Source organism: Barbus barbus (genome assembly GCF_936440315.1).
Source record: "Barbus barbus genome assembly, chromosome: 29".
Taxonomy (NCBI): Eukaryota; Metazoa; Chordata; class Actinopteri; order Cypriniformes; family Cyprinidae; genus Barbus; species Barbus barbus.
In genome coordinates, this window is record NC_136757.1 from 23295915 (window position 1) to 23322586 (window position 26672).

Consider the following 26672-nt stretch of genomic DNA (forward strand, 5'->3'; position numbering starts at 1 on the left):
GATAATCATGCCCACCGTTGACTCACTACAGGAGCCCTGGGGATTGTACTCGTCTGCTAATTTGCTTTAACTCTATTTGAACAACATCGGTGCTTTGAGGTACTGATTACAACATTAGATCCACTCGTGTGGGGTTGTAGGCTCTAATCATCACACAAAACCCAAGGGTCTCATCTCAAACCACTAAAAAACAACAAAACAAACAAAAAAAACAGTCTGACGCATATTGCGAACAAAGCTGGAAAGCACTTTTTTGGATCTTGTTTATTCTGACTGCCTGGCTTTTTATGCTTTTGCAAGGCCAAAAACTCTGACTTAGCATGAATAGGCGTTTGGACTAAAAGCTTCCACTTTATTTTTGGCTTGGAGGACACCGGACATGTGATCCCCCCCGCCTCTTTATCAATTCCTGTAACTTTACCATCGTACACTGAAAAAACACAGCAAAAGACTCACATTTTGACAAAAGGGTCCGAGTAGCCATTCGAATCCATGGCGGCCAGGTGGGCACAGCGAATAATTCCCACAATCAGAGAACTTTTCTCTGTGAGGTACATCAGAGAGACCAGGATACGGCCACGCTAGAGAAACAGAGAAGGACAGAGAGGCTTAGTTCCATTGATCAATATTCAGATCATCAATAATACATTAAACAATATATGTCAGTGGGGTACAACCAGGCTAAACATCCCCTTAGGAACATGACTGTTTTTGTAGTTCTCAATAAAATGGTTATTTTTAATTGTATACAGATGGAATAACAAAATTTGCATTAAAAATAGATCAATAGATAGGCAGCAAATTTCCGAGTAACATTTAAGTATATACTTAAACTCCTTCAGTAAAATACCAATTTCTCTCAACTCAAACTAGAGAACCACTTTTAGTAAATGAGCAGCAACAATATTGCAGTTACAATATTAGTACAGGCAAAAATGATAAGAATGTTGTCTCAAAATACACTAACCAACAAAGTTTGGGATCAGACAGATTTTAAAATAAACAAACTAAAATGTGTTATTTTATTTAGCAAGTAAATTTCTGAGGGAAAATGGTTTGAGTGATGGCTGCTGAAAAAAACTGTAATAATAATTGTAATAATATTTAACAATATTACTGTTCTTATTGTATTTTTCATCAAATAAATACAACCTATATTGAGCATTAGCGACTTTTGAAAGGTGTGAGTATATACTTAATACTCCTTGAGCAAAGGATGTTTTTGCTGTTCATTTAATATATTTCAGAATTTCATAACCTGTTAGCTAAAATTAAAGAAATACTTTTAGTTAGAGAACACCATATACAATATAGTACAGGCAAAATATATTACAAGACTTGTCTCAAAACATTCATGATAATTTGAGAGATTCCCATTAGTGACATCCCAAAAAAGTTTTAAACTTATTTTAAATATAATCACCTTATAATCAGCTACTGAATATGATAACCTTATGGACCAGGACAGTTTATCAGTCCAAAGTGGAAAAACAAGTGTTCAGGAAAGTGCTTTGGTTGTTAATTGGTGTTTTGAGATAATAAAAATCAGGTCCTTTTATCCTGGGGGCTTTGTCCTCATTGTGCCCTCAACGTGAGTATTCTATAATCAGGGCAGTTTCAGTGTAAATAGGGAGTTTGCAGAGGTCTCAAGTATAAGATGGAAAGTATCGGATCTTTACCTCCTCTTCTGCAACAGGAGCCCCAGTATCCACTGCCTGGCTTTTACCCTCCCGGGTCTGTAAGACCATAGAAAGGTTATTAATAATACAGCAAATACCCAAACACTAAATTATGCATAGTACAAATTCCAATGGACATAACCTCACAACAGCCACAATGACTCTCACACACACACACACAAACACACACCTGTGTAATTTTCTCGAGGCCCATGTAGTATTTCTTGCTCTCTCCCTCCTTGAGTTTCTTGAGGGCCACCCTGACTTCACCTATGAACTCATTCCGTCCTAAACGATCCATATCACACACACACAGCCTGCAAGAGAGAGAGAGAAAGACGGCACTCAAAATTCTTCAGCTCAACTCTCAAGACAGAACGTGTTAAGCATGTTGCACGCACAGCCAAAGAGAATACGTCAAAAGAGGCTGAGGCTCTGAGCTGAGAAGTAGGTGGTATTGACTAGAGGCTGGTCATAATATCGTTTTTGACCATTTAATTTGTGCTGATAAAAAACATCAGATATCGGGAAATATTAACACTTATGTTAATTGGTGACAAAATTAATTCAGATAAAATGACTTTGAAGACTAGATTGCTGTATAAATGGGTGGTGATGGCGCAGTGGATAAGACACATGCCTTTGGTGTGAGAGACCCGGGTTCGAATCCACTGTGAGACACCAATGTGTCCCTGAGCAAGACACTTAACCCCCTAGTTGCTCCAGAGGCGTGCGACCTCTGACATATATAGCAATTGTAAGTCGCTTTGGATAAAAGCGTCAGCTAAATTAAATGAAAATGTAAAAATAGTCACACTATTAATTTTCAAACGTTTCACGCATCGCTATTTAATCTACAACGTCACAAAATAAAACAAATGACACTGTATCTGAGTTGAGCGTTTGCAATCTAAATGAATCATAATGATTTAAAAGACATGGTTGTGGCAAAAAACACCAACAACAATAAAAAAAGTTAACATCTTTTGTAATGTCTTTTTGGATGCACATGTAAAAACAAAAACAGTGCAGCCACTGCAGCCTGATTCATGAATGAATAGTTCATGAGTCTCTTTGATTCATTTGAATTGACACTTCTGAACCAGTTCTTTTAATAAACTAATCAACTTTAATGAGTCACAAGTTTCCACAACCAAAGGGCAATTTTTTGAATCATTCAAAAGAACAAATAATTCATAAGTCTATTTGATTCATTTATTCATCAGATACTTGGAAAAATGAATACTTATGTTAGTTTTTTGCACAGTTTACATCATCCTGTTCAACAGCACCTTTATGCAAACCTGAATATTACTAAAGTCACTTATAATGATCAGTCAAATATCAGTGACAAAATTAATTCAGGTTAAAATGAAATTAAACTGAGCCAATCTGAAAATCTAGATTACTGTATAAAATGTGTCACGCTATTAATTTTGAAGCATTTCATGGATCACTATTTGGAGGCAGAGCTACTAAATTTAAAGCGTCACGACAAAATAAATGATACTGTATGTAAGTTGATGATTTACAATCTAAATGAATGATAATGATTTAAAAATAACGGTTAATGAAAATAATAAATCTCTTGTCTTGTCTTGCTGGATGCACATGTAAAAAGAAATAAACAGTGCAGCCACTGAAGTCTGATTTATGAACAAATAATTCATAAGAGTCTATTTGATTCATTACATTTGACTACTGAATTGACACTTTTGAGCCAGTTCTACTTTAATGAGTCAAAAGACTCTACAACTGCAAAGTAATTTTTTGAATCATTCAAACGAATAATTCACTGAATCTGCCAGAATGCTTACTGAATTAACATCTGACTCACTGAGCCGCAACATAAAGTTCATTCATGTCTGACTTGAAACAAACCTCTTTCACAGTGTTTATGTCCATAATCCTCTATGGATGACATTATGAAATATGATGAGACACTTAAATCAGCAAAATTACTGACTGGTTGCTCAATTGCATAAAGGTAAAGCAACACATTGCAAGTTAAAGTTCAGTTTTTGATATAATAATATTTATATTTGAATATATTATAAATGAATACAAATTAAAATATGCTATTATAAATATGCCATATTATTTTTTCATTTGAAAAAATATGGGTAAATTTGCTTTTCCCCCTAACTTAGTTATTTGAACCTGCAAAACCTTTTATCGGTTTTGTCGGTATTGATTCTGAGAAAGAGGGATATTAAGGGAACAAAACAATAACAGCAACCAGAATGAGAAAAGAGGAATTGAAGCAAAGTGCACAATGTAAGAAAAAATAGATGGTTTTTACGTCAGCGACAGAGACGTAACGGAAAAAGAAAACTGAGTAAAGAATATACGAGGCAGAAAAACCAGGACGAGGAGACAAATACCAAAATGGAGGAGAGAAAGAGCTGAAGTGTTAATGTGGGTGTCAAAGAGCGAGAGCCCAAGAGGCTGCACGTAAGCAGATGACACTGACATCATGATCTTGTTGGCTTCTCACTTCCTTCTTGGGCTCGATTAGTCATTCCTTCCAGCCAGGTGTGCTCAAATAAACATATGCACACACACTCGTGTGGAGGTGGATAACAGGTGCTCTCTACTTCCTGTAACCTGTCCTGGGGACCGTTCCTGAAGCTGCTATTTATTACTCATGGGGTTGAGCTTTCCTTGTTAATGTCAGTCACAGTGATTATGTTGAGAGTTGCATGCATATGGAAGTCACCAGGATGCAGGACATCCGAAAGACAGGTACTATTCAGTGTTTATTCAGTACTGAACTGTGAGTCAGATGAGTCATGGCCAGACCCACGCCAGAACCTGTGCCTGCAGTATTTCACAAAAAGCTCCACAGGATTCTGCAGAATATGACTGCTCAATATTTTTAATTTTTCACATGTTTATTAAGTGGTTCATATGCTAATTCGATTAATGATTTCAACTACTAATAAGAATGCAGTATACGCTACTTCATTTAACACATCTTACAATATCTAAAACTGCTCCAAACAATGATAGAACAATGAATGGATGAATGGATGGGTGGATAGATGCATGGATGAATAGATAGCTAGAATGATAGAAAGATGGAAAGATTGACCAGTAGGATGATGGATGGATGGATGGATGCATATATGGATGGACGGACCGACAGAATGATGGATAGATTGACCAATCGAACAGTGGAGGGATGGACAGATGGCTAGAATGATGGATAGATTGACTGATAGAACGATGGATGGACGGACAGACGGACAGCTAGAATGATGGATAGATTGACCAATAGAATGATGGATGGAAAGAAAAGAATGATGGATGAGTAGCTAGAATGACAGAATGATGGATAGATTGACCAAAAGAATGATGGATGGAAGAATGGATGGACAGACGGACAGACAGCTAGAATGGTGGATAGATTGACCGATAGAACGATGAATGGATGGATGGACGGACGGACGGACAGCTAGAATGATGGATAGATTGACCAATAGAATGATGGATGAATGGATCGACTGACCGATAGAAAGATGGATGGATAGATGGATGGAAGGACGGACGGACAGATTGACCAACAGAATGATAGATGGATGGATGAAAGGTTGGATAGCCAGAATGATGGAATGATGGATGGAAAGAAAAGAATGCTGGATGGATAGCTAGAATGACAGAATGATGAATAGATTGACTGATAGAACAATGGATGGATGGATGGACGGACAGACAGATAGCTAGAATGATGGATGGATTGAACGTAAGAATGATGGATGGAGAGCTAGAATGGCAGAATGATAAATAGATTTAGTGATAGAATGATGGATTGATTGACCGATAGAATGATGGATGGACGGATGGATGGATGGACCAATAGAACGATGGATGGATGGATTGATAGAGAGCTAGAATGATAGAATAATGAATGGATGGACTGACGAATGGATAAATAGTGAAAAAAAATTTAGATACATTTTCTGATTTTATGATAATTCTAATTCATCCAATCCTAATTGTCAAAAATGTTAAAAAGTTGTCAAAAAATCCCTCTCCACAACTGTATTTTAAACATCAAACTTCTGATAAGCGGTAATCGCTGCATCATACATTTTCACTCTAGTGAGGGTAGAAAAATTATTCTGTAAAGTGTTACGTCTGGTTAGGGCACAGAGTCAGGGTGTTTTTAAAATGTGGCACAAATTTGTCAGCTAGGCTCCTAAAAGACCACTCAACTCACACTGCCTACTATATAAACAATGAACACACATACTGTACGCTTCAGTGACATTCACTACGATGGCGACTCCAGTAATAGCATAGGATGCTTTCCTATAATGGCACATTAGCACTATTGATAACGCAGCCATTCTTCAGAAAATGTTCCCTGCCAATAGCCTGCCAGCAGCACTCATTGTTCTCATGTGGGAAATTACATTCACATGACAAAAGACAAGCTGACGATAGAAAAGCAGTTTATTGACAAAGGGCCACATGGGAGGAAATATAGTAAAATATGGAACTACTATTTGCTCTGGATAACACCTTCAAAATCTTGCATAAAATATGAATTCCTCTCGCCTCACCCTTCACTGAATAACTGCAGCCGGATTTAAGATGGGCCAGCTGTCACAGCCCAGACACAGTCACTGTGACAAGGTGCTGACGCTGCCCGTGGTGACACTCCATATATGCCCTGGGCTCCGACAACCTGCTCTTCGGGATGATGGTCACAGAGCGTAACAGAGCAGAAAGAATCATCGAATCAAACTCATCCTATGGGATGCCAAAATGACGAGAACCCATGTTCACCACAAGAAACAGATCGGCACGTGTCACTTTTGGCACAATGTATGCATCTAAAAAAGAAGTTTGTAAAAAAAAATTCCCAATTTCTACAAATATCTCAGCATACTGCAGAAGCAAAAATCTCTGGATTGAAGCGCTGAGGTAAATCGGGGTTGAGTTAAAAACCCTTACAGCATGAAACTTGAATTTTTCACGGTCTCAACCAAAAAGTGGAACAAGTAAAGCAAGCGGCTTCGCTCTCTCTTTATCTCTGGCTGCCTTTCTCTCATCCCGCGAGAGCTCCTGCTAGGTTTGTTTCCCAGCTGTGGATCACAAGGGTTTCTATTACATTTCTAGAGAAATTGCCCCTATCTCGTTCTGTCCTCTGAGTTTTATTGCTCAAATTGTAGCGTACATCTACACAGAAGGTTAGACCCAAGTGTGGGTGTTACCTTAAGGCTATTGTGTGTTATTGCACCACAGACACTACATGCTGTCGAAGACACACACACACACACACACACACAAAATGTTCTGTGTAGTCACTATGCTTCTGCAGAGATCACTTGACCTCAAAGTAATGAAATTCACACATGCACACACACAAATGTAGTTCACACATGATATCATTGTCATTAATAAGTCGGACGGAGACACTCATGGGATTTGACACAGAACCATATGTTCAAAGGTGAATTGAAAGTGCAAGTAGAGCCAAAAATACTTGAAGCTGGTGAGGATCAGAGGTAGTACAGTACCTGAGGGTTTTGGTGGTCATGTCAGCAGCCGTGATGCCGTGATAGATGAGCGTTTCGTTCCACACTGGATTCAGCGTGTTCTTTAAAGTCTTGCTGCGCAATTTATTTGCCTGAAAAAGAGAGGAAGAGTGTATTGAGACTGATAACAAATTTAATTTATACACACACTGGGTCAAGACAAAGCTGCTCGTGCACAATTTCTGCTGGCTTTGCAACAGCTGTGCAGGCACATAAATTTGTTCTTACAAGTCTAATGTTGATGAACCCAGATTATTGTAAATGAGGGAGCGCATGCTTTAGTTAGTCATTAGGACAAGACACACCCAAACCATCTCCATACAAGGGCTTCCACAAAACCTTTCCAATCCATTCATCACTCTCTTAAAACGCTCTCTAAAGATCACTTTCACCTGAGCACATACAGCAATATTTCCTGCATTTTCTTGCAAAATCTATCTCAGACTGAGCTGTATTGGACATCATTTTTATTACTCTGAAAGTAACAACTTAAGTAAGATTTATTGTGGGGTAGCTAGTGAATTTTTTATTATTAATTTTATCTATATATACTGGTTTAGGCAGTAGGGTTATTATATATATGCATATATAATATATATATATATATATATATATATATATATATACACACAGTGGGTACGGAAAGTATTCAGACCCCCTTACATTTTTCACTGTTATATTGCAGCCATTTGCTAAAATCATTTAAGTTCATTTTTTTTCCTCATTAATGTACACACACACAGAAAAACACAGAATTGTTGACATTTTTGCAGATTTATTAAAAAAGAAAAACTGAAATATCACATGGTCCTAAGTATTCAGACCCTTTGCTCAGTATTTAGTAGAAGCACCCTTTTGATCTCTCTGGGGCTCTGGCTGGGCCATTCAAGAACAGTCACGGAGTTGTTGTGAAGCCACTCCTTCGTTATTTTAGCTGTGTGTTTAGGGTCATTGTCTTGTTGGAAGGTAAACCTTCTGCCCAGTCTGAGGTCCTGAGCACTCTTGAGAAGGTTTTCGTCCAGGATATCCCTGTACTTGGCCGCATTCATCTTTCCCTCGATTGCAACCAGTCGTCCTGTCCCTGCAGCTGAAAAACACCCCCACAGCATGATGCTGCCACCACCATGCTTCACTGTTGGGACTGTATTGGACAGGTGATGAGCAGTGCCTGGTTTTCTCTACACATACCGCTTAGAATTAAGGCCAAAAAGTTATATCTTGGTCTCATCAGACCAGAGAATCTTCAGGTGTTTTTTAGCAAACTCCATGCGGGCTTTCATGTGTCTTGCACTGAGGAGAGGCTTCCGTCGGGCCACTCTGCCATAAAGGCCCGACTGGTGGAGGGCTGCAGTGATGGTTGACTTTCTACAATTTTCTCCCATCTCCCGACTGCATCTCTGGAGGTCAGCCACAGTGATCTTTGGGTTCTTCTTTACCTCTCTCACCAAGGCTCTTCTCCCCCGATAGCTCAGTTTGGCCGGACGGCCAGCTCTAAGAATGGTTCTGGTCGTCCCAAACGTCATCCATTTAAGGATTATGGAGGCCACTGTGCTCTTAGGAACCTTAAGTGCAGCAGAAATGTTTTTGTAACCTTGGCCAGATCTGTGCCTTGCCACAATTCTGTCTCTGAGCTCTTCAAGCAGTTCCTTTGACCTCATGATTCTCATTTGCTCTGACATGCAATGTGAGCTGCAAGGTCTTATATAGACAGGTGTGTGGCTTTCCTAATCAAGTTCAGTCAGTATAATCAAACACAGCTGGACTCAAATGAAGGTGTAGAACCATCTCAAGGATGATCCGAAGAAATGGACAGCACCTGAGTTAAATATATGAGTGTCACAGCAAAGGGTCTGAATACTTAGGACCATGTGATATTTCAGTTTTTCTTTTTTAATAAATCTGCAAAAATGTCAACAATTCTGTGTTTTTCTGTCAATATGGGGTGCTGTGTGTACATTAATGAGGAAAAAAAATGAACTTAAATGATTTTAGCAAATGGCTGCAATATAACAAAGAGTGAAAAATTTAAGGGGGTCTGAATACTTTCCGTACCCACTGTATATACATATATATATATATATATAATAAAATAAAAATATTTAAACATCTTCTAAAGATGCATTTACTTCAGACTGGGAAGCAAAGTCTTATTATACACAAAATCGTGCAGGAGAAGACTTATTTTCAGAAAATATAGCTTGCAATTAAGCTTTTCTTACCCCATTTTAAACTTAATTCAACATATATTCTCTGAAAACAAGAATTTATCTGATTTGAATGACGCTTAGACATTTCTACTGGAATGCAAGACAAAAATACTGATGAAAACGATGACTTTTCTTCAGTGCAGGTGAGGCTGAAACATTTTCTCAAACATTATTCTATTAAAATATAAGAACTTTAATTTATCACCATCTACCCAGTGGAATGTTTCCACGACTTTCACGCAATGTCATCATAGAACAGCACCATGAGCTTATTACTGGGACAGTCGCCTTGGAGCACCATGGGGTTAAGCGCCTCGCTCAAGGGCATAATGGTGATGGTCAAGCAACCTTGCGATCAACAGCCTGAGTCTTAACCACTACACTGCATCACCCCAGTACATCCTAAATGAAGAAACTGAGCTCTAAACTCACCACTAAACTAGAAGCTCAATCATCCCCAAAATAAACATTCTTTCACATTTCACCACCTAAGAGCATTTGGGGCAATAATTAACACCTCCCAAGCTCCATCTGTGCACAAATTACCACTGCTGTAAATAGTTTCTGAATTTAAAGAATCTGTTAGAGTCAGATGCTGCTCAGATGTGCTACAGTCGTTTGCACTTTGTGCAGTGGGTGGTGATGTAGTGGTTAAAGCTCTGGGCTAGGAAAGGAAGGCTGCTTCAGTTCCTACAAAGTGCAACCCATGAGTCATCACCACTGTGCCCTTGAACAAAGCACTTAATCCCAGGTTGCACAAGAAGTTCTATGGTGATCTTCTATGAACATCAAAGAACTACGTATAAATACTGTTTGCACATAACTGCAGCTTAAATATCAAGAGCCAGATTTACTAAACAGGGCACATTAGCACGAGAACACAATTCCAAAACCGCGCTGATGGGCAAATTAAAGAACACAGACGCAACATCTCATTTACATACTGATTAACGCAATATAACAAGCGCAGCACAAATTAGCGTAGTCACAAATAAGCAGAGCCGGTGCTCATCAGGTGCGGGTGATCTACTTACGACACAGGCACAAAATAGTTTAAGACATGCTTTTTGTTAGTAAATCCCGTTGTGTGATTAATTTTGATACTCTCCTCCCATAAATTTTGCGTCTGAAAGGGAAACTCCAACAAATGTATATTCATTTATAAGTTCAGGGGCAAAAATATTTGTGTCCACGCCTTTTCAGTGCTAATTCTTCACTGTGCATCTTTAGTAAATCCTGACAGTACTATTTTAACACCAAAAGACAATTTGCGCTGTCGCAAGCTGTTAGTAAATCTGGCCCTATATACAGTCGTGGTCAGAATTACTGGCACCCTTGGTAAATATGATCAAAGAAGGCTCTGAAAATAAACCTGCATTATTAATCCTTTTGATCTTTAAATTTTTTTTTTTAAATCACAAAAATCGAACCTTTCATTGAACTAAAACAATTGAAAATCGGGGAAAATCTCATTATGAAATAAATGTTTTTCTTATATACACACTGGACACAATTATTGGTACCCCTAGAAATTCTTATGAGTAAAATATCTCTGAAGTATATTCCCATTCATTTTCTCAATTTCCAGGGTGATTATGAACATGAAATTATCCAGCCATGGCTTCCTGTTTCACAGAAATATAAATAGGAGGGAAAACAAAGCCTAAATTCTCTTAATCATCCATCACAATGAGAAAAACCAAAGAATATATTTCTGATGTGCAGCAAAGATAACTGAGCTTCCCATTTCCACCATCAGGGCAATAATTAAGAATTTCCAATCAACAGAAAATGTTACGAAACTGCCTGAAAGAGGGCATGTGTCTATATCGTCCTAACGCACATCGAGGAGGAGAGTTTGAGTGGCTAAAGACTCTCCAAGGACCACAGCTGGACAATTGCAGAAAATAGTTGAGTCTCGGGGTCAGAAACCCTGGTCAAAAAAAATAAATGGTCAAACAGCACCTACATCACCACATGTTGTTTGGGAGGGTTTCAAGAAAAATTCTCCTAGCTCATCCAAAAACAAACTCCAGCATATTCAGTTATCAAACATGACTTGCTTCTATGGTGAGATGAAACTAAAAAATGTGCTTTTTAGCAGCAAACACTCAAGATGGGTTTGGTGTACACAGGGATAAAAAGTACCCCATGTGTACAATGAAATATTCTGCTATATTTTTTGATGTTGTGGGCCTATATTTCTGCTGGAGGTCCTGGACATCTTGTTTAGACACATGGCATCATGGATTCTATCAAATACCAACAGATATAAAATCAATAAGTGACTAACTCTGTTAGAAATCTTATAATGTTTGGATCTTCCAACCGGACAATAATCCAAACACAAACTGCTGCTGCTAGAGAGAGGAAGATCCCCAGTAGCAGATCTAGACAGGTGGCGCTGGGGAAGTGGTGGGCTAAGATGAGGACACGCATACATGCAAAAAAATTAAAATAATAATAATTCTGATATACGAAAAGGACAAAGAGAAACCTAGGACACAAGGAGAAAAGAAGAGATAAAAGTATAAACAAACTACATAAATAGTTTGAGGCAGTGGTGTCATACACTTTTGCAGTCCTTGCTCACTTTGTGGCCAAGGTGAGATACACTTTTTAGCTACTTAGCTTGTTATGTAAAAGTAAGACTCAGGTGCAACTCAGCTGGACTATCCAAATTTAGATAAGTAAAAGTGCCAGTGTTTCAGAACCTATTTTACCTGCAATAAATTACAACAAATAATTTTTGAGAAATTGGATTTCAGATCTACTTGGATCAAAAATCTGAGGGAACACATGCTCCTAGTTTGAATGGGCATGATGCATCTGGGTAGAGATGATAGTGGGAGAGATGAAGAGAGAGAGTCAGTCAGGGAGGACAGGAGAGGAAACATCATTTATCTCTTCTCCCTCAGGTGAAAGGCAGACATCTGCTCACCTACTTTGCAGAGGAGAGAGAGGACGAGAGGCTTTCCCCAGCTCACCTCCTCTCAATCACACACACAATCATCATTACCCCTTCTGTTTCTTACCCTAAAATCTGCTCACTCCCAATACTCACATACATACACTTGTTTACCTAGCTACCTAATAAAGGTCTAAATGTGTAAACCTCTATTGTTTTTGTGTTTAAACTGTTAGTTTAAGACTAACCCAAACTTTTGAAAATAACATTTTGTATTTTTCAAGAGCAATGGATGGGTCTGACGGACAGATGGACGGACAGACAGACAGAAAGATAGCTTGACAGACAGACAGACAGACAGATAGACAGACAGACAGATAGACAGACAGACAGATAGACAGATAGATAGATAGCCAGATAGACGGACAGATAGATGATAGACAGACTGACAGACGGATTGATAGACTGTCTGTCTGTCTGTCTGTCTGTCTTTCTGTCCTTCTATCTGTCAAACATCTATCAAGAAAATAACAATCTATAGATAGAATGACAGAATGATGCATATATAGAACAACAGACTGACAAGACAGATGGACAAAAAGATAGACGGACAGAGAGATGGATAGACAGACAATGGACAGATAGATAGATAAATAGAAATTAAAAAAGATAGATAAAAATATAGATAAATAAATAGAAGGATAGACAGACAAATACATCATTTAAAGACATTTTTAATATATTATTATTATTTTTACGACCACATTATCTTTTAGCACTTATTGTATTTATATTATATATTTGTTTATTATTTAGTCATTTGTTTTTAGCTTTCTCCACAAAGAAGGTGATTTCATGTTTTACTATCCTTGTGGGCAGAAGCACCATGCCCATGAAGACAATTTATTAAGGTGTGCAAATTAAGGTGTGCAGTTATTTTAAGTAAATAAGGTGTATGTCTAAATTTGGCCATTCAACTGACCAATTCTGTCATCCTTTATGCAACACTATTTTGCTTCAAACATGCATGGCTTTTGCCCTGTAGAATAAAATGTCAAAACTGCTCTTTTCTTTGTAACGAAAATGCATGACGATCACTAGCTGTCAAGTTCAGTTAAAATTGAGCTTTTGTATATTGAAAAAACAGCAACAACAACATATTAGGTCGGGACTTGAACCCGGGTCCCCTTTCACGCTGCACAAAAATTGTAACACTGAACTCATCTCACACAAAACACTATAGATCAAGTTGAAAGTGTTTTTTTCCCCCTGTAGTCATGTCATGCCCTGCCTAGGTCACAGAGTGAGCCAGAACCACCGCTGGTACCCCCTGAAAAATGGTGCTGCTACTTGTGGGGACGTTTGCTCTCCTCAATGTAGGCCAAATCTGACCACCCACACACACACAGCTCACCATCACACCATTTCTTCCCTAAAATTCTTCTCCCGCCCCAGACTCTCGCACTTCAAATACCCTGACATGCACGCTAAACTCCCCAAACTGGGCAATTACCCTGCAACAGCTCATTTAACAAATTAGTGTTAAATCAAAGAAACGCTCTGGCTGTGAAGACCCAAACACAATCTCCCAAACCGCAGCCTCTCCTGCACTCGCTCTCCTGACAGAGCGAGTCCACGTCATTCATTGCCTGAAGAACATGTTGCTTCTCTGCATATTTCATTTCATTTCATCTCTCTCTCTCACACTGTTCTACTCTCTGCACTGCTGCATTTGAAGCTGGAACCAGCCAAGCTTGGCTATCCTCTCCCTCGCCCCCTGAGGATGTTCGGCAAATGAATAAACACACTTTAATTCCAACAGACATTAGCAAAAAATACATGTAACAATCCATTAAAACAGCACCAACTGAGCAAATAGCTACTGGGACTTGAGATGAATCATTCATTTCATTGACCTTACCGTGGCAGTACCATGGTACAGTGATGGCGTCAAATGGTAAGACTATACTGAGTGTTTAACATACAGTATCCATGTAACATGGTATTTACAATTCAATAAAAATGAACAAACTACACATATACATATACCATATACAATGATAGTACCATGATGATTATCTGATAGCATCACATACAAAAATGTACCTTGGTACTACCATTTGTTTTGGAAAATGTACAATAGTAGTACTACAAATGTATTCCTGGGAATATATAATTCTAATACACACACATATATACATACATACATACATGTACACTACGGTTTAAACATTTGGGACGGTAAAATCTTTAATGTTTTGGAATGAGGTCTTTTGCTCACAAAAGACGCATTTATATGATTAGAAATACAGTAAAAACAGTAATATTGTGAAATATTATTACAATTTAAAAGAACTCTATTTTAATATATTTTAAAATGTAATCTATTCCTGAGATGCAAAGCTGAATTTTCAGCATCATTACTCCAGTGTTCTTGAGTGTCACATGATCCTTAAGAAATCATTCTAATATGATTTGATGTTCAATAAACATTTCATATTACCCTCAAAACACTTGTGCTGTTTAGAAATCTTTTGTAACATTCTAAATATCTTTACTTTCTTTTGATCAATTTTATGCATCCTTGCTAAATGTATTAATTTTTTTCAATTGTAAAAAAAAAAAACTTTCTTCTTTGGAATAATGTGTACTGGTGAATTATTCAAAATAAAACTAGAAAAGTGCATTAAGTAAACTTTATTTTCTTGTTGACTTTAAGCTCCAGTGATGTTGAGTACACTAAAAACATGGTACTTTAGACAGTAAACCATAAAAGCAAACTCACAATCTGAGTTTGCCCTTCAAGTATTCATCAAAAAATGCTCCTACTTACTCCTACTAGCTTTCCAGCTATTTTCTGTCCAAGTTCCTCACTCATATTGCATCTTTGCCTGTAACAGCATATGGTTTCACCTGTCTCTCTCTCCTCCTGCCAAATCGCCTATCGCATTTGCTTCTAAATATTTTATCCTCATCTTCCACTTCTCTCTTCCCCCTTTTCTCTCTCTCTCCCTTTCCTCCCTCCATCTGGCCCAGGGCAGTGAGATTCCCAGAGCAGCAGCTTGGGAGAGTGTGTGTGACTCAGATATCTCATTCTCCATGCTGTGTGATGATGACACACACACACACACCCAACCAAGAAGGGCCACTTTCGCGCTTTACAATCTCTCCCTCCCTCTCGCTTTTTTCCTTCTGCTTCCTGCACTTTTTATGGGATGCTGATGGAGTTCCTGCATGGGAAGTAGTTCGTTAAAGGGATGGCTCAAGCAAAAATGACTCATCGCCATGTCGTCCCAAAGCTGTGTGACTTTCTTTCATCTGTGGAACATAAAAGAAGTAGTTCTGACGAATGCTCAATGAAAGTGGATGGGGACTAGCTATTGTAGCATTTATTAATATTTTGAATGAGGTTTTATTTTTATATTTTCAGTTTTCATTTTTATTCAAGTCACTAGAGTCACTTATTAGAACACTATTATTTTTACCAGCAAAAAATATTTTAAGTCAGTTATTTCTATCTTTTGCTGTAGTGTGTCAATAAGAAACAGGGCCGTCCTTTGGGCGGTGCAACTGGATGATGATGAGATCAGATTATTTGCATTTTTTTAATTACTGAATAATTTATTTTACTTAGTTTTTAATACACTTTAGTTTTAGTTAACAACACTGGGGCAAGCCCTCTTAAATGTCAGAAATTAGAAATATTGACTTGACAGCTACCTAAAATGGTAAAAAAAGTTTTTCATTTAATATTTATATTTCATTTATTTTTTTGTAACTGAATTACTCAAAACAATTTACTTTTAGTTTACACTGGGTCAAGCCCTTTTTACACTACAGTATATTACAGGCCGTACAATGCTCTGAAGTGTGACTCCTGAAAATCTTTCTTAGCAGTCATGGTCTCCATTCACTTCCATTGTACAAACAAAACTCTTTTTATTCTCCATAAAAGAAGAAGAAATGTCATATGAGGTTGAGTAAAAGACGAAATGTTTATTTTTAGGTGAACTATTCCTTTAATAGATTGCATATGGATGCATATGAAATGAGTACAAGGACAAAAGGAGAGAGAGAATGTTATAAATGGGTTCTTTTAATGCCTGCACGCTCACGTACCTGCGTGAGAGTGTGTGTACGTCTATGTCTGAAGGTGGGCGTACGCATACACGTCCATCACCTCCGGCTCGCATACCTTTTAAAAGCCCAGAGGTGTCTGTATAACCCTGGTGGTCGATATTTACCAGGTTGGCGCGTGGGAGCGTACGCAAGACGTGACGCTTCTCGCTTTCTCTTTCCCTCTCGTACATATACGCTCCTCCGTTGACGTGAGTCGTGTAACAATCAGTGCTGTTTCCATGACAACCACCTGCTGCTGTTCCCCCTCATCTGTCTCTCTCTTTTTTCCATCCCTCCCTCCCATCCTGCACTCAACGCTGTGTTGGTATTCCAAGGTCAAAGTGGGTCATGTGGCGATAGACAGAGAGATAGCGGCAGAAATTGGGATGAGAGTGCGGGAGAGCGGAGAAGAGTAAAAACCACTGGAGAGAAGACAGGACGCTCCTGTCTCAGCCTGTCCTGCTTTGAACAGATTAGAGCGCCGTGCATTCGTTACATGTGGTGAAAATGAAAGAGAGAATATTTCAGTGCTGAAGCGCTCTCTCAATCCACCCGTTTCCACCGCATGTTCTCCACACGAACAGCTTCAGCACTCACGGGCGGCCCTGCCAGTGATGCATGCTCACATCACGCCTGTGTGTTTTGTGCAACGCATGTGTTGACATGTGTGTGCATGCGTGTCGGGGAATCGCAACTTGTGCTGATGGTGCAGAGAGAGTTGAACATGCTGTGTGCGTGTGAGAAGGTTGCAGTGACCTTGCTTGCTCCAGGCAGGAGGTGGAGTTTCACATATGGATCCGCCAGTCCATTGGAGTCCATGGCCTTTAGTCCCTATGGGCACAAACAAACACAAAAAAGCACAAAGACTTCATGTCACATAAGATGCACAAGCGTGTCTGGGGTGAGAGGTTGATAGATCATATCCTTACAGTGGTATGCACACTTTAGGGCTCATGGTTGTTTAATTGGACTGTTTAATTATGCAAAAGTTTTTTTTTAAGTTTGTTTATTGCTTGCTCAAGATAAACCATGAAATAAAATGTTGAACTCTATTTTTATTTAGCAAATTACATGCAAGTAAATTTTATGTTTAGTAAATGATGTGTTTAAATATATGATGCGACTTGCTTTTGCTAGTCAGCTTTAGTCGGCTTATGGGTAGAGAAATTTATAGAGGGCATTTTATTGAACAATATTTTGTAAATGAGTGCAGGATGAGTCATCAATATTGGACAAGACTCATATATTTATAACATATTGAAAAGGATTTGTTCAATTTGTGAATATATTTCAAATTTAAGAAGTACTCTGTCAAGGCTAATAGATTTTGTAAAAGTGTATTTCTTCTACTTCAGACACTTTTATATTCCAGTGCTTGACTTAAACGTTTATTTTTGTAATATGAAGGTCTTGGAATTTACACGGTCTTGGAAACTTAAATTTTTTTTTATTTTATGTGTAAATTTTATTATTCTACTTTTGTCCCAGACCTAGACTTTTAATATTAGAATATGAAAACCCATGGAAAAAAAACCCATTCGTTATTACATTTTATAACATATACATATATTTTTCCCTCATTAAATTATGACTCTAATTCAGTTTCAAATTCATTTTAACAACAATACACTTTTGCCTCATTTTTCAAAACTTTTTTACATAGTGTAGAAATTTTTTATAAAAATTGTGTAATTTCCAATCAAGCTGTAGTTTTGTCAAATGATGCAAAAAGTGTACAAATATAACTTCCTTTCATTTGGGATGTATAAAATGCTACCTACTAAACTACTCTTAGCAAGACTGCAGTCTGTTGTTTTATTTAAAAAATGTTGTAACTTTTCCACCAACGATTATTTTTAAACACAATACATTATTTCAGATGTGGTGGAAATGTTCATTAGTTTAGGGGAAAAAAATGTCAAACCAAAAATGTTAACTGTCAGAAATTGTAAGTTAAGTGATAGTGTGGAAAGCATGCTTTAAAGGAGTTTACTTCTACAACTGCACAAGCACGAAAATGCCTATAGTTGTAGAAACACCCAGTAGTGTTTGTGTGAATATAAACTTACCTTGGCCTTGTGGATTGTGCAGTGCAAGCAGTTATTTTCTTGGTCAAATAGCAGACTGAACTCCAGAGTTCCCAGGTAGGCTAAAAGAAACAAAGGAATAACTTAATGTGTTCCACGCACATTAGTAAAAATAGCAACCGATAACAACCCAAACGACCTTGCTGGGAATCAGTCTTGCCTGTAATGACCTAATCAGGGCTGTGCACATACAAAGGGCTTGTAGTATTTATGCACCATTACAGAGACTAATGAAGTATTTAACACTCCGATCGCGTACCTCAGTTATCACACGCACTCACACCCATCCAGCAAATACCACACAAAGCAATCAATACCGAACAGTATGAGACTCAGGTCCAGGCCGATGGGAAGTGTTCATGCCTCATTGGCTGCTTACTGGTGAATAAAATCAGTCAATCAAACTAAGGGAATCCAGAACAGGAAATATCCTCGGATTCATGTATGTGAGGAGTTATGTAATAGAGAAGCATGGTTTTAAAGTATGTGAGATTGGGCTGATGTGGTTAAAGATTTGGGCTGGCAATGACAAAGGTTATAGGTTCGAAGCCCACAAGGACTCCTTCAAGTCCTATTACCATTGTGTCCTTGAATAAAGCACTTAACCCCAGGCCGTTCCAGAAGGATGTCAGTAGATTTGTGAAAAATGCGTCTGCAAAATGATTACTTAGAGCATAAACACATGTGTAAACCCACCCAAAGGGAACCAAACGTAAAACAGTCACTAGCCACGAGACAAACTCACTATCATCGTCATCCGAGTCGGCAAACTCTCCGTTCTCCTCTTGTTCTCTGTCCCTCTTGCGGTCTTTCTCTCCGTTCCCGTCTCCGTCCTTGTCTTTGTCCTTTAGAATTTGTTTTTCCCGGGGTGGAGGGGGGGTGATGGGGAAGTCGTGGAAACGAGGGAAGAAGTCGGAGATCTGTGGGATGGGGAGGATGGGGCCGGGGCACACATTGATGGCAAAGTGCTCCTGCATGGAGATCTTGACTGGGGAGGGAGGAGGGGGCACAGCGGGGCTGGGGGGACCCGTGGCAGAGGGAGGGGTGGAGGGAGAGGTGGAGGAAGAGGAGGATGGAGGCAGGGAGAGATGGGAGGATGGGTTGCTGGGGGGTAAATGGGAATGGGGTGGAGGTGGTTTGGAAACGCTCATCGGGACCACTGGAAAGAACTGTGGCGAGAGAGAGAAAGAACTTTTTAAAACACAACTTTAACATATTTTTTTACTTAAAGAAAAAACAGCTTTATACAAATAAAATATAAATACTATATATGCTGTATTGAAATAAAAATAAGATAACATTGTACATCCTGTACATCCTTCCCATCTCATAAACTGCAATAAAAAAAAATATTAATATTAATTAATTTATTTATATTAATTAAACTTACTATATTTTTTTCTAGTCTAGTTTTCCTATAAAAACATCCTTAAAACAAGATCCTTAAATTGTGTAACATAATGGATGTGTTTTCAAGTCAGTTTTCTTGAATTTAGATTATTTGGCATTTTCAAAAAAAAAATTTAATTTTTTTTTTTTTATATTTCTTAACACATTAAATAATTTTTCTTGTTTTCAAAATAATTCCATTCAGGTTTTATGCTTAAAGCATAAAGAAATTTGGATTAAGAAAAATTAGCCAAACATACATACATACAAACAAACATGGTTAAAAATGTAAAATGATTGAAAAATTGTTAATTTCCCTCTTCCTTTAAATAAATTAAGTTAAAATAAATAAATGACCCAAATAGCCTACAGTTCATTTCACCCCTTCCCCCCTTAAATGTAAAAAAAAAAAAAAAATCAGATGATCCAAAAATGGTCAAATCCCCCTTTCCTTCGGAGAAAAAAAAAAAAAACATTTAAATGACTCCATAATAGATAATTTTCATCTACTTTTACTGTGGAAAAAGCAGCTTGGACAGTCAGCTAAATATCTTCTTTTATGTTCCGCAAAAACATAGCGCAGGTGTGGAAAAATGTTGTGGAGCCAATTTCATTAAACTAAAACAAAACGTTTGATGTAACAAGTGAAACAGAAGAATGCCCCACGGCCCCTGATCCAGACAGATAAAGATGTGTGACAGACCCTCTGCTGATAATATCTTTCATTACCAGTAATGCGGCTGTTTTGATTACACTACCTCCCTATGGACAGAGATATAGTGTCTGTTTCATATGCGTCCTCTTCTGTGCGTTCTATCTCTATCTCACACATTCTCTTTCAACCTTTTTTTCACATCTTTCCCTTTAGTTCATAAGATTCTTGTCTCGTGAACTAGACCATCTAATGAGCCAAAAACAGAATAAGCGAGATAAAATGGCACCGTTACCACTCAAAACAAGGTTTTTTGTCCTTTTTGTTTTGTGTGATTGCTGGAAATGCCACACTAATAAATGTATTTGTAAATCTAAAATATCAAACACACAACATAAGCTGCACGATTTTACTTTGCCTCTTGGATTATCTGACAAAAAAAAAAAAGAAAACATCACAGTCAACAATAATATTTGCAAATGTGTGGCAAGACCGTATTTTCAACACGTTCATACACACAGTGAGGCTACTATGATGCAAAAGCACTGTCACATGCAAGATACAAGACCCTGTCTCCAAGACGGCCATCGGGACAAGACCACAAGAACCAGATGAGTCCTTTGCACAATCTGATTCTGCTTTAGCCTAGATTTAAACTGCTGATTTTGTCTGGCCAGAGGAGAATGACACTATTTCGACAAACTATTTCCCCGTCTAAATACTGCAAAGCTGATATAAAGCCACCAAGCTTTATCAAAGCTGCTTTGACACAATTTGCATTGTTAAAAGCACTATACAAATAATATTGACTTGACATGCACACAAAGGCTGTCAGGCTGAATAACATACACATGTTGGCCAGCACAAACAGAGACACATCACAAGCAGAGTTAAGCAGAAGTGCAAATAAACACAGCTACTAGTAGGCTACACAATCATTCAACCTGACTTATAAACATACGCAGAAATGTGTTCACTCACGAGGAAATATACCTGCAGGCAACATGCATGCATGTGGACACAGACACACTCGCACACACACTAACAGGTGGTCAAGCTGGAACACAAACATGCATTATCAAGTGGGCAAAAATACAAAGGCAATCATACAGAAACACTCACCCAATGACAGTTTTCATCTGTTCCAGCACTCCATCTTGTCTTCACTCATGGTCTCTCTCACACACACTGAAGAGAAACCACCGTCGTTTTGTATCAATATATCCTCCCTCGTTCTCTGCCCCCCTCTCTCACTACTCTCTCTCTCTCTCTCTCTGACTCGGTTGTGACGTTTTCTTTATATTCTCTGCGCACCGCGCGCACTGATTTGTCACTCACCATATACTGCTGAGATTTAGCAATGAGGGAGAGAACGCTGAAAAGAGGGAGAAACGGAGGACAAATGAGAAACTGAATAGTCATAGTGAGCTCGTAAAAAGATAAGAGGAAGAAAGAACTGCAGAGAAGTTACAGTAGCCTATGTACAGAACATGGGGGCTATAGTTGCCACAGAATTTGACCCCAGTGAATATTTTTTTTTTAGAATAATTTTCAGTATAGACATATTATTTAAAGGAATAGTTCATTTATGGCTACATAAGATTAATTTACTCACCCGAATGTTCTAAATCTGCATGATTTTCTGTCTTTTTGTTAAACACAAACGGTATAATGACATTGAACGAGGACTGGCGCTGTAAGGTCCCAAATTAAAATATTGTCACATAGGCTACCATAATAACAGCAGTTCATACGACTCTCAAGCACTATATTCCAAGTCTTCAGAAGCCTTATGATAGCTTTGTGTAAGTTATTCGCCGAAAATCCTGCACTAGCTCTCCTGTGGCGTTCGATTCGTCAACGAGTCATTTTTTTAATCAAACCTTTTCTGTGAATTGACACAAGGGGACTAATTGATTCGTTCAAACGAATCGAACTAGTCGATTAAAATCGATTAAGAAAACACAAAACTATTAACAAAATGTACGTTTGTTAGTGTGATTTCATTGCTTTTCATTACTACTTGTTTAAACAACCTACTATATGATAATATTATAAAATTATTGTATTATTTTATTTTAAATGATCATATTATACATTTTAGCTTGCAGGATAAAATTCACAAAACAGAAAAGAAAAAAAAAAGAAAAGAAAATCTAATTTCAGACAGTTTTGAAAAATTAATATCCAAAAACTACTGTTAATGTTTCAGATATGTCATATTTATTACATTATTAATAATTAACCCAGTTTACAACTATATCATCTAATTGTGCTTCTCTTTGTTACATACATCCACAAAGAAAAAAAACATTTTGTGCTGTTAAAGAAAGAGGAAAAAGATGTTTAGTCAGGAAAAAGTATCTATTCTAACAGAAAACTGCACAAAAACCTCCATCATCAAAGATTTGCCACAACACTTGCTATAGAAACAATGGAGAGAAAAAAATGCATCATGGGAGCTTGTACGTGACCAGTTGGTGCTGAGATATGCTAGAGATATACTCATATTTTACTCTTCTGCCTCCTCAGGAGTTCTGTCACAAAAATGTGTCATGAAAATCATTCTCAGTTTTAAAATGTTTCTGTTGTCACAACATAGCCCCAATCTCCATACAAAAAGAAGTGTTTTATTTGGCAGATTATTTTACTTTATTACTGCATTTAATCATTCACCATTCTGATTTTACACTCTTAAAATAACGGTTCCAAAAACGGGCTTTCGCAGCCATACCATAGATAAGAAGAACCATTTTGGGTTCCCCAAAGAACCTTCAGTTAACAGTTCTTAAAAGAACCATTATTTTCTCAGTGTAAAGAACATTTGAATAATCTAAACAACCCTTTTCACTATAAAGAAGCTTTTGTGCAATGGAAAGTTTCCATGGATGTTAAAGGTTCTTTGTGGAACAATTGATGCCAATAAAGAACCTTTATTTTAAAGGGGATAACATAAACAACATTCAACTTTATTGCAGATGGTGTTTTATAACAGACTTACATGTGTCTCTAGTATAAATAGAGTGTGAATTTCAGTTTTATTTAAGCCCCAGATGTGGCATATCTTGGCTCAGTTTAGCAGGAATCTTGCTGAGGTGCAAAAACAAACTTGGTCAGGTTCTGTATACCCCTCATGACGAATTCACAGAAGAGGAAGAGAGGGACAAGAAAGATGGCGCTATGCCAAAAAAGAAAAGAAAAAAAAACACTGGTTATTCTACAAACGCTGATGAACTGAGAGACACGATAAGACTAAAACCGTCGGTTTTCAGCTTTGGCAGGTGCTAATTTGTACACAGCTAAAACCAAATCAGTAATGTGTCAGCAAAATTAGCAATTAGAAAAACACTCAGTGCTGCTTTTGAGCTGAAGGTCACCTTGTCACATGAAGGTCAATCGTCACAAGCTCAGTATAATTGTGCAATGGGCTACATCTCATGACGCAGGAACCATAACAGTGGATATTGGAGCATTCAAACATGTTCCTAAAATCCCCAGCATATAATAAATGCTTAAGTATGACTCAGAAATCCCACACTGCATTGATAACTGCACATACATAACTACAAAATAATAGTGTGTTAATAATGAATTATGTATGAAAATCTATTTTTGCTGCCCGACACAACAAAACCAACACAAAGAAGGATGGGCCTGCTAAAGCAAAGCGATTGTCTCTCATTTAAAAGATATTTATCTGCTTGTAAATTATATTCTGTGCATATTCATCCATATTCGCCAAATATGTTAAACACAGAAGGTAAATGAGCATGCTAGATGGAGCCATATGGGCACAAACACAGTGATGGTTCAATGGCTCTCTCTTACCGCATAGAAAAGTAATAATCAGTGGCTGATACACCAGTACAAATAACCTGTCATCCTCTATTACAAATGCTATGGCCGACCTAGACTCTACATTGGCATGGGACACCGAAATAATTCACCTTGATTTACATACACAAACTGAAAAGGGTTCTCGCACAGATATATTTGTCTCTCGCTTCTCCAAATACACTGGAAATAGATGGATGTTCTTGCCCTTGCACATATGTCTCTGTCTTCAAACGTGCAAGCTTGCCTGTTATCTTCTCGGAGAGCCCGGAGTCGACCCTAAAAATGAATTGAATCTTTGATTCCAAAATGAATCCATTCCGTTCTAGGATTCCCGAGTGACATGACTAATAGTGTGTTCGTGCTCGATTACCAAACTATTACACATCCTAGAAGAGCCTTAATAGCTAGTTGCATCCCAGTGACTCTTTTGATTTTGTTCAACAAAACAACTTGTTTTGGTTTAAAATCACACACTTCCCTACTATGTAGTAAGTTCAAAAAGAGTAGTATGAATGTCCAAATTCACAGTATTTATGAAACAATAGGCAAAAAGTACCCAGATGATCTACTATTTTCAGATGAGATTTTGAAGTGCACATCTAATGGGCACTTTACTATCCCATGAGGCCACGGGAGAGGATTTGTGAATGGCAACTGACGCTGGTAGGTCACATGACAATGGAAACATGGTGGAGCATGTCCAGATTGAATGAATGATGCATTTTATATAGCGCTTTATTGTGTATTGCTGTACACACAAAGCTCTTTACAATCATGTGGGTGCGTGGTGGGGGGGTATCTCCTCAACCACCACCAGTGTGCAGCATCCACTTGGATGATGCGACAGCAGCCACAGTACAACAGCGCCAGTGCGCTCACCACACACCAGCTACAGGTGGAGTGGAGAGAGAGTCATAGAGCCAATCAAGTGTATGGGGATTATTAGGCAGCTATGATAGACAAGGGCCAGTAGACGGAATTTGGCCAGGACACCAGGGTTACACCCCTACTCTTTACGAGAAGTGCCATGGGATTTTTAATGACCACAGAGAGTCAGGACCTCAGTTTAACATTTAATCCGAAAGTCGGATTGTATCCATACTTCACACATTACTCAAAAGGACCTCCTCAGAGAGTAAGCGATTTTAGACTCATGTGGTGTGTTACAGACAGCAACTGTGTCAGTAAGCAAGTATTCCCCACTGCTGGGAACAATGTTTCGTGGAATATGTAAACAACTGCCGTGTGTTTCTATTTGCATCTGACATCGATAGACTGAACAAGTCAAGTCAAGTCACCTTTATTTATATAGCGCTTTTAATAATGTAGTGTCAAAGAAACTGCACAATATCAAAAAAGGAAAATAGTGTGTCAATAATGTAAAATGAAAAGATAAAAAAAAAAAAAAGATTTTCAGTTAAAGGCATTTCATTATTGAATTCAGTGATGTCATCATCCAGCTCAGTTCAGTTTAAATAGTGTCTTTGCAATCAGGTCGACGATATCACTGGAAATGAAGTGTCCCCAACTAAGCAAGCCAGAGGCGACAGCAGCAAGGAACCAAAACTTTATCGGTGACAGAATGGAGAAAAAAACCTTGGGAGAAACCAGGCTCAGTCGGGGGGCCAGTTCTCCTCTGGCCAAATGAACCAGCAGTTCATTTCCAAACTGCAGCAAAGTCAGATTGTAAGGGCTCAGCTGGTTCCAGTGGTCTTTCCCGATGGATGTCTAAGTGGTGGGGTCCTGACTGGGGATCTGTCTCTGGCGCTCATCCAGGTGTCCGGCCTCCGCCGACGATCAGGTCCACATACATCATCTCCCGGCACCGATCCACCATCTGATCCGGACACGGACTGAGAAACAGAATAGAAACAGACAAATATTAGCGAAGATGCCATTCTTCTTATGATGTAACGAGTACATCATGTGTTATGGGGAGTGTTCCCGGTTCCGGTTGATCTAAGTAATGCAGCCTAACAATCCTTTAACGGATTTGAATAATAGAAGTGTATTAGTGTGTTATGTGTAAACCAGGTTAAAGAAATGTGTCTTTAATCTAGATTTAAACGGACAGAGTGTGTCTGCCTCCCGAACAGTATTAGGTAGATTGTTCCAGAGTTTGGGTGCTAAATAGAAAAAGGATCTGCCGCCCGCAGTCAGTTGATTTTGATATTCTAGGTATTATCAAATGGCCAGAGTTTTGAGAATGCAGCGGACGTGAAGGACTATAATGTGATAAGAGCTCGCT

The 26672-nt window shown here is 38.3% G+C and overlaps 1 protein-coding gene across 1 annotated transcript in view; it reads right to left on the minus strand.

Annotated features, from left to right (window-relative positions):
- LOC306848913 (double C2-like domain-containing protein beta) overlaps positions 1 to 21828 on the minus strand; it is a 34572-nt gene extending 12744 nt beyond the window's left edge. The window contains exons 1-8 of the mRNA XM_079383707.1: positions 21710 to 21828; positions 19292 to 19715; positions 18529 to 18608; positions 17216 to 17290; positions 7208 to 7317; positions 1870 to 1996; positions 1680 to 1736; positions 457 to 581 (exon numbers count right to left, since the gene is read on the minus strand). Of these exons, the coding sequence (XP_079239833.1) occupies positions 457 to 581; positions 1680 to 1736; positions 1870 to 1996; positions 7208 to 7317; positions 17216 to 17290; positions 18529 to 18608; positions 19292 to 19697 (980 nt within the window). The 5' untranslated portion in view covers positions 19698 to 19715; positions 21710 to 21828. The remainder of the gene's footprint in view (positions 1 to 456; positions 582 to 1679; positions 1737 to 1869; positions 1997 to 7207; positions 7318 to 17215; positions 17291 to 18528; positions 18609 to 19291; positions 19716 to 21709) is intronic.
- Between the last annotated feature and the right edge of the window lie 4844 nt (positions 21829 to 26672).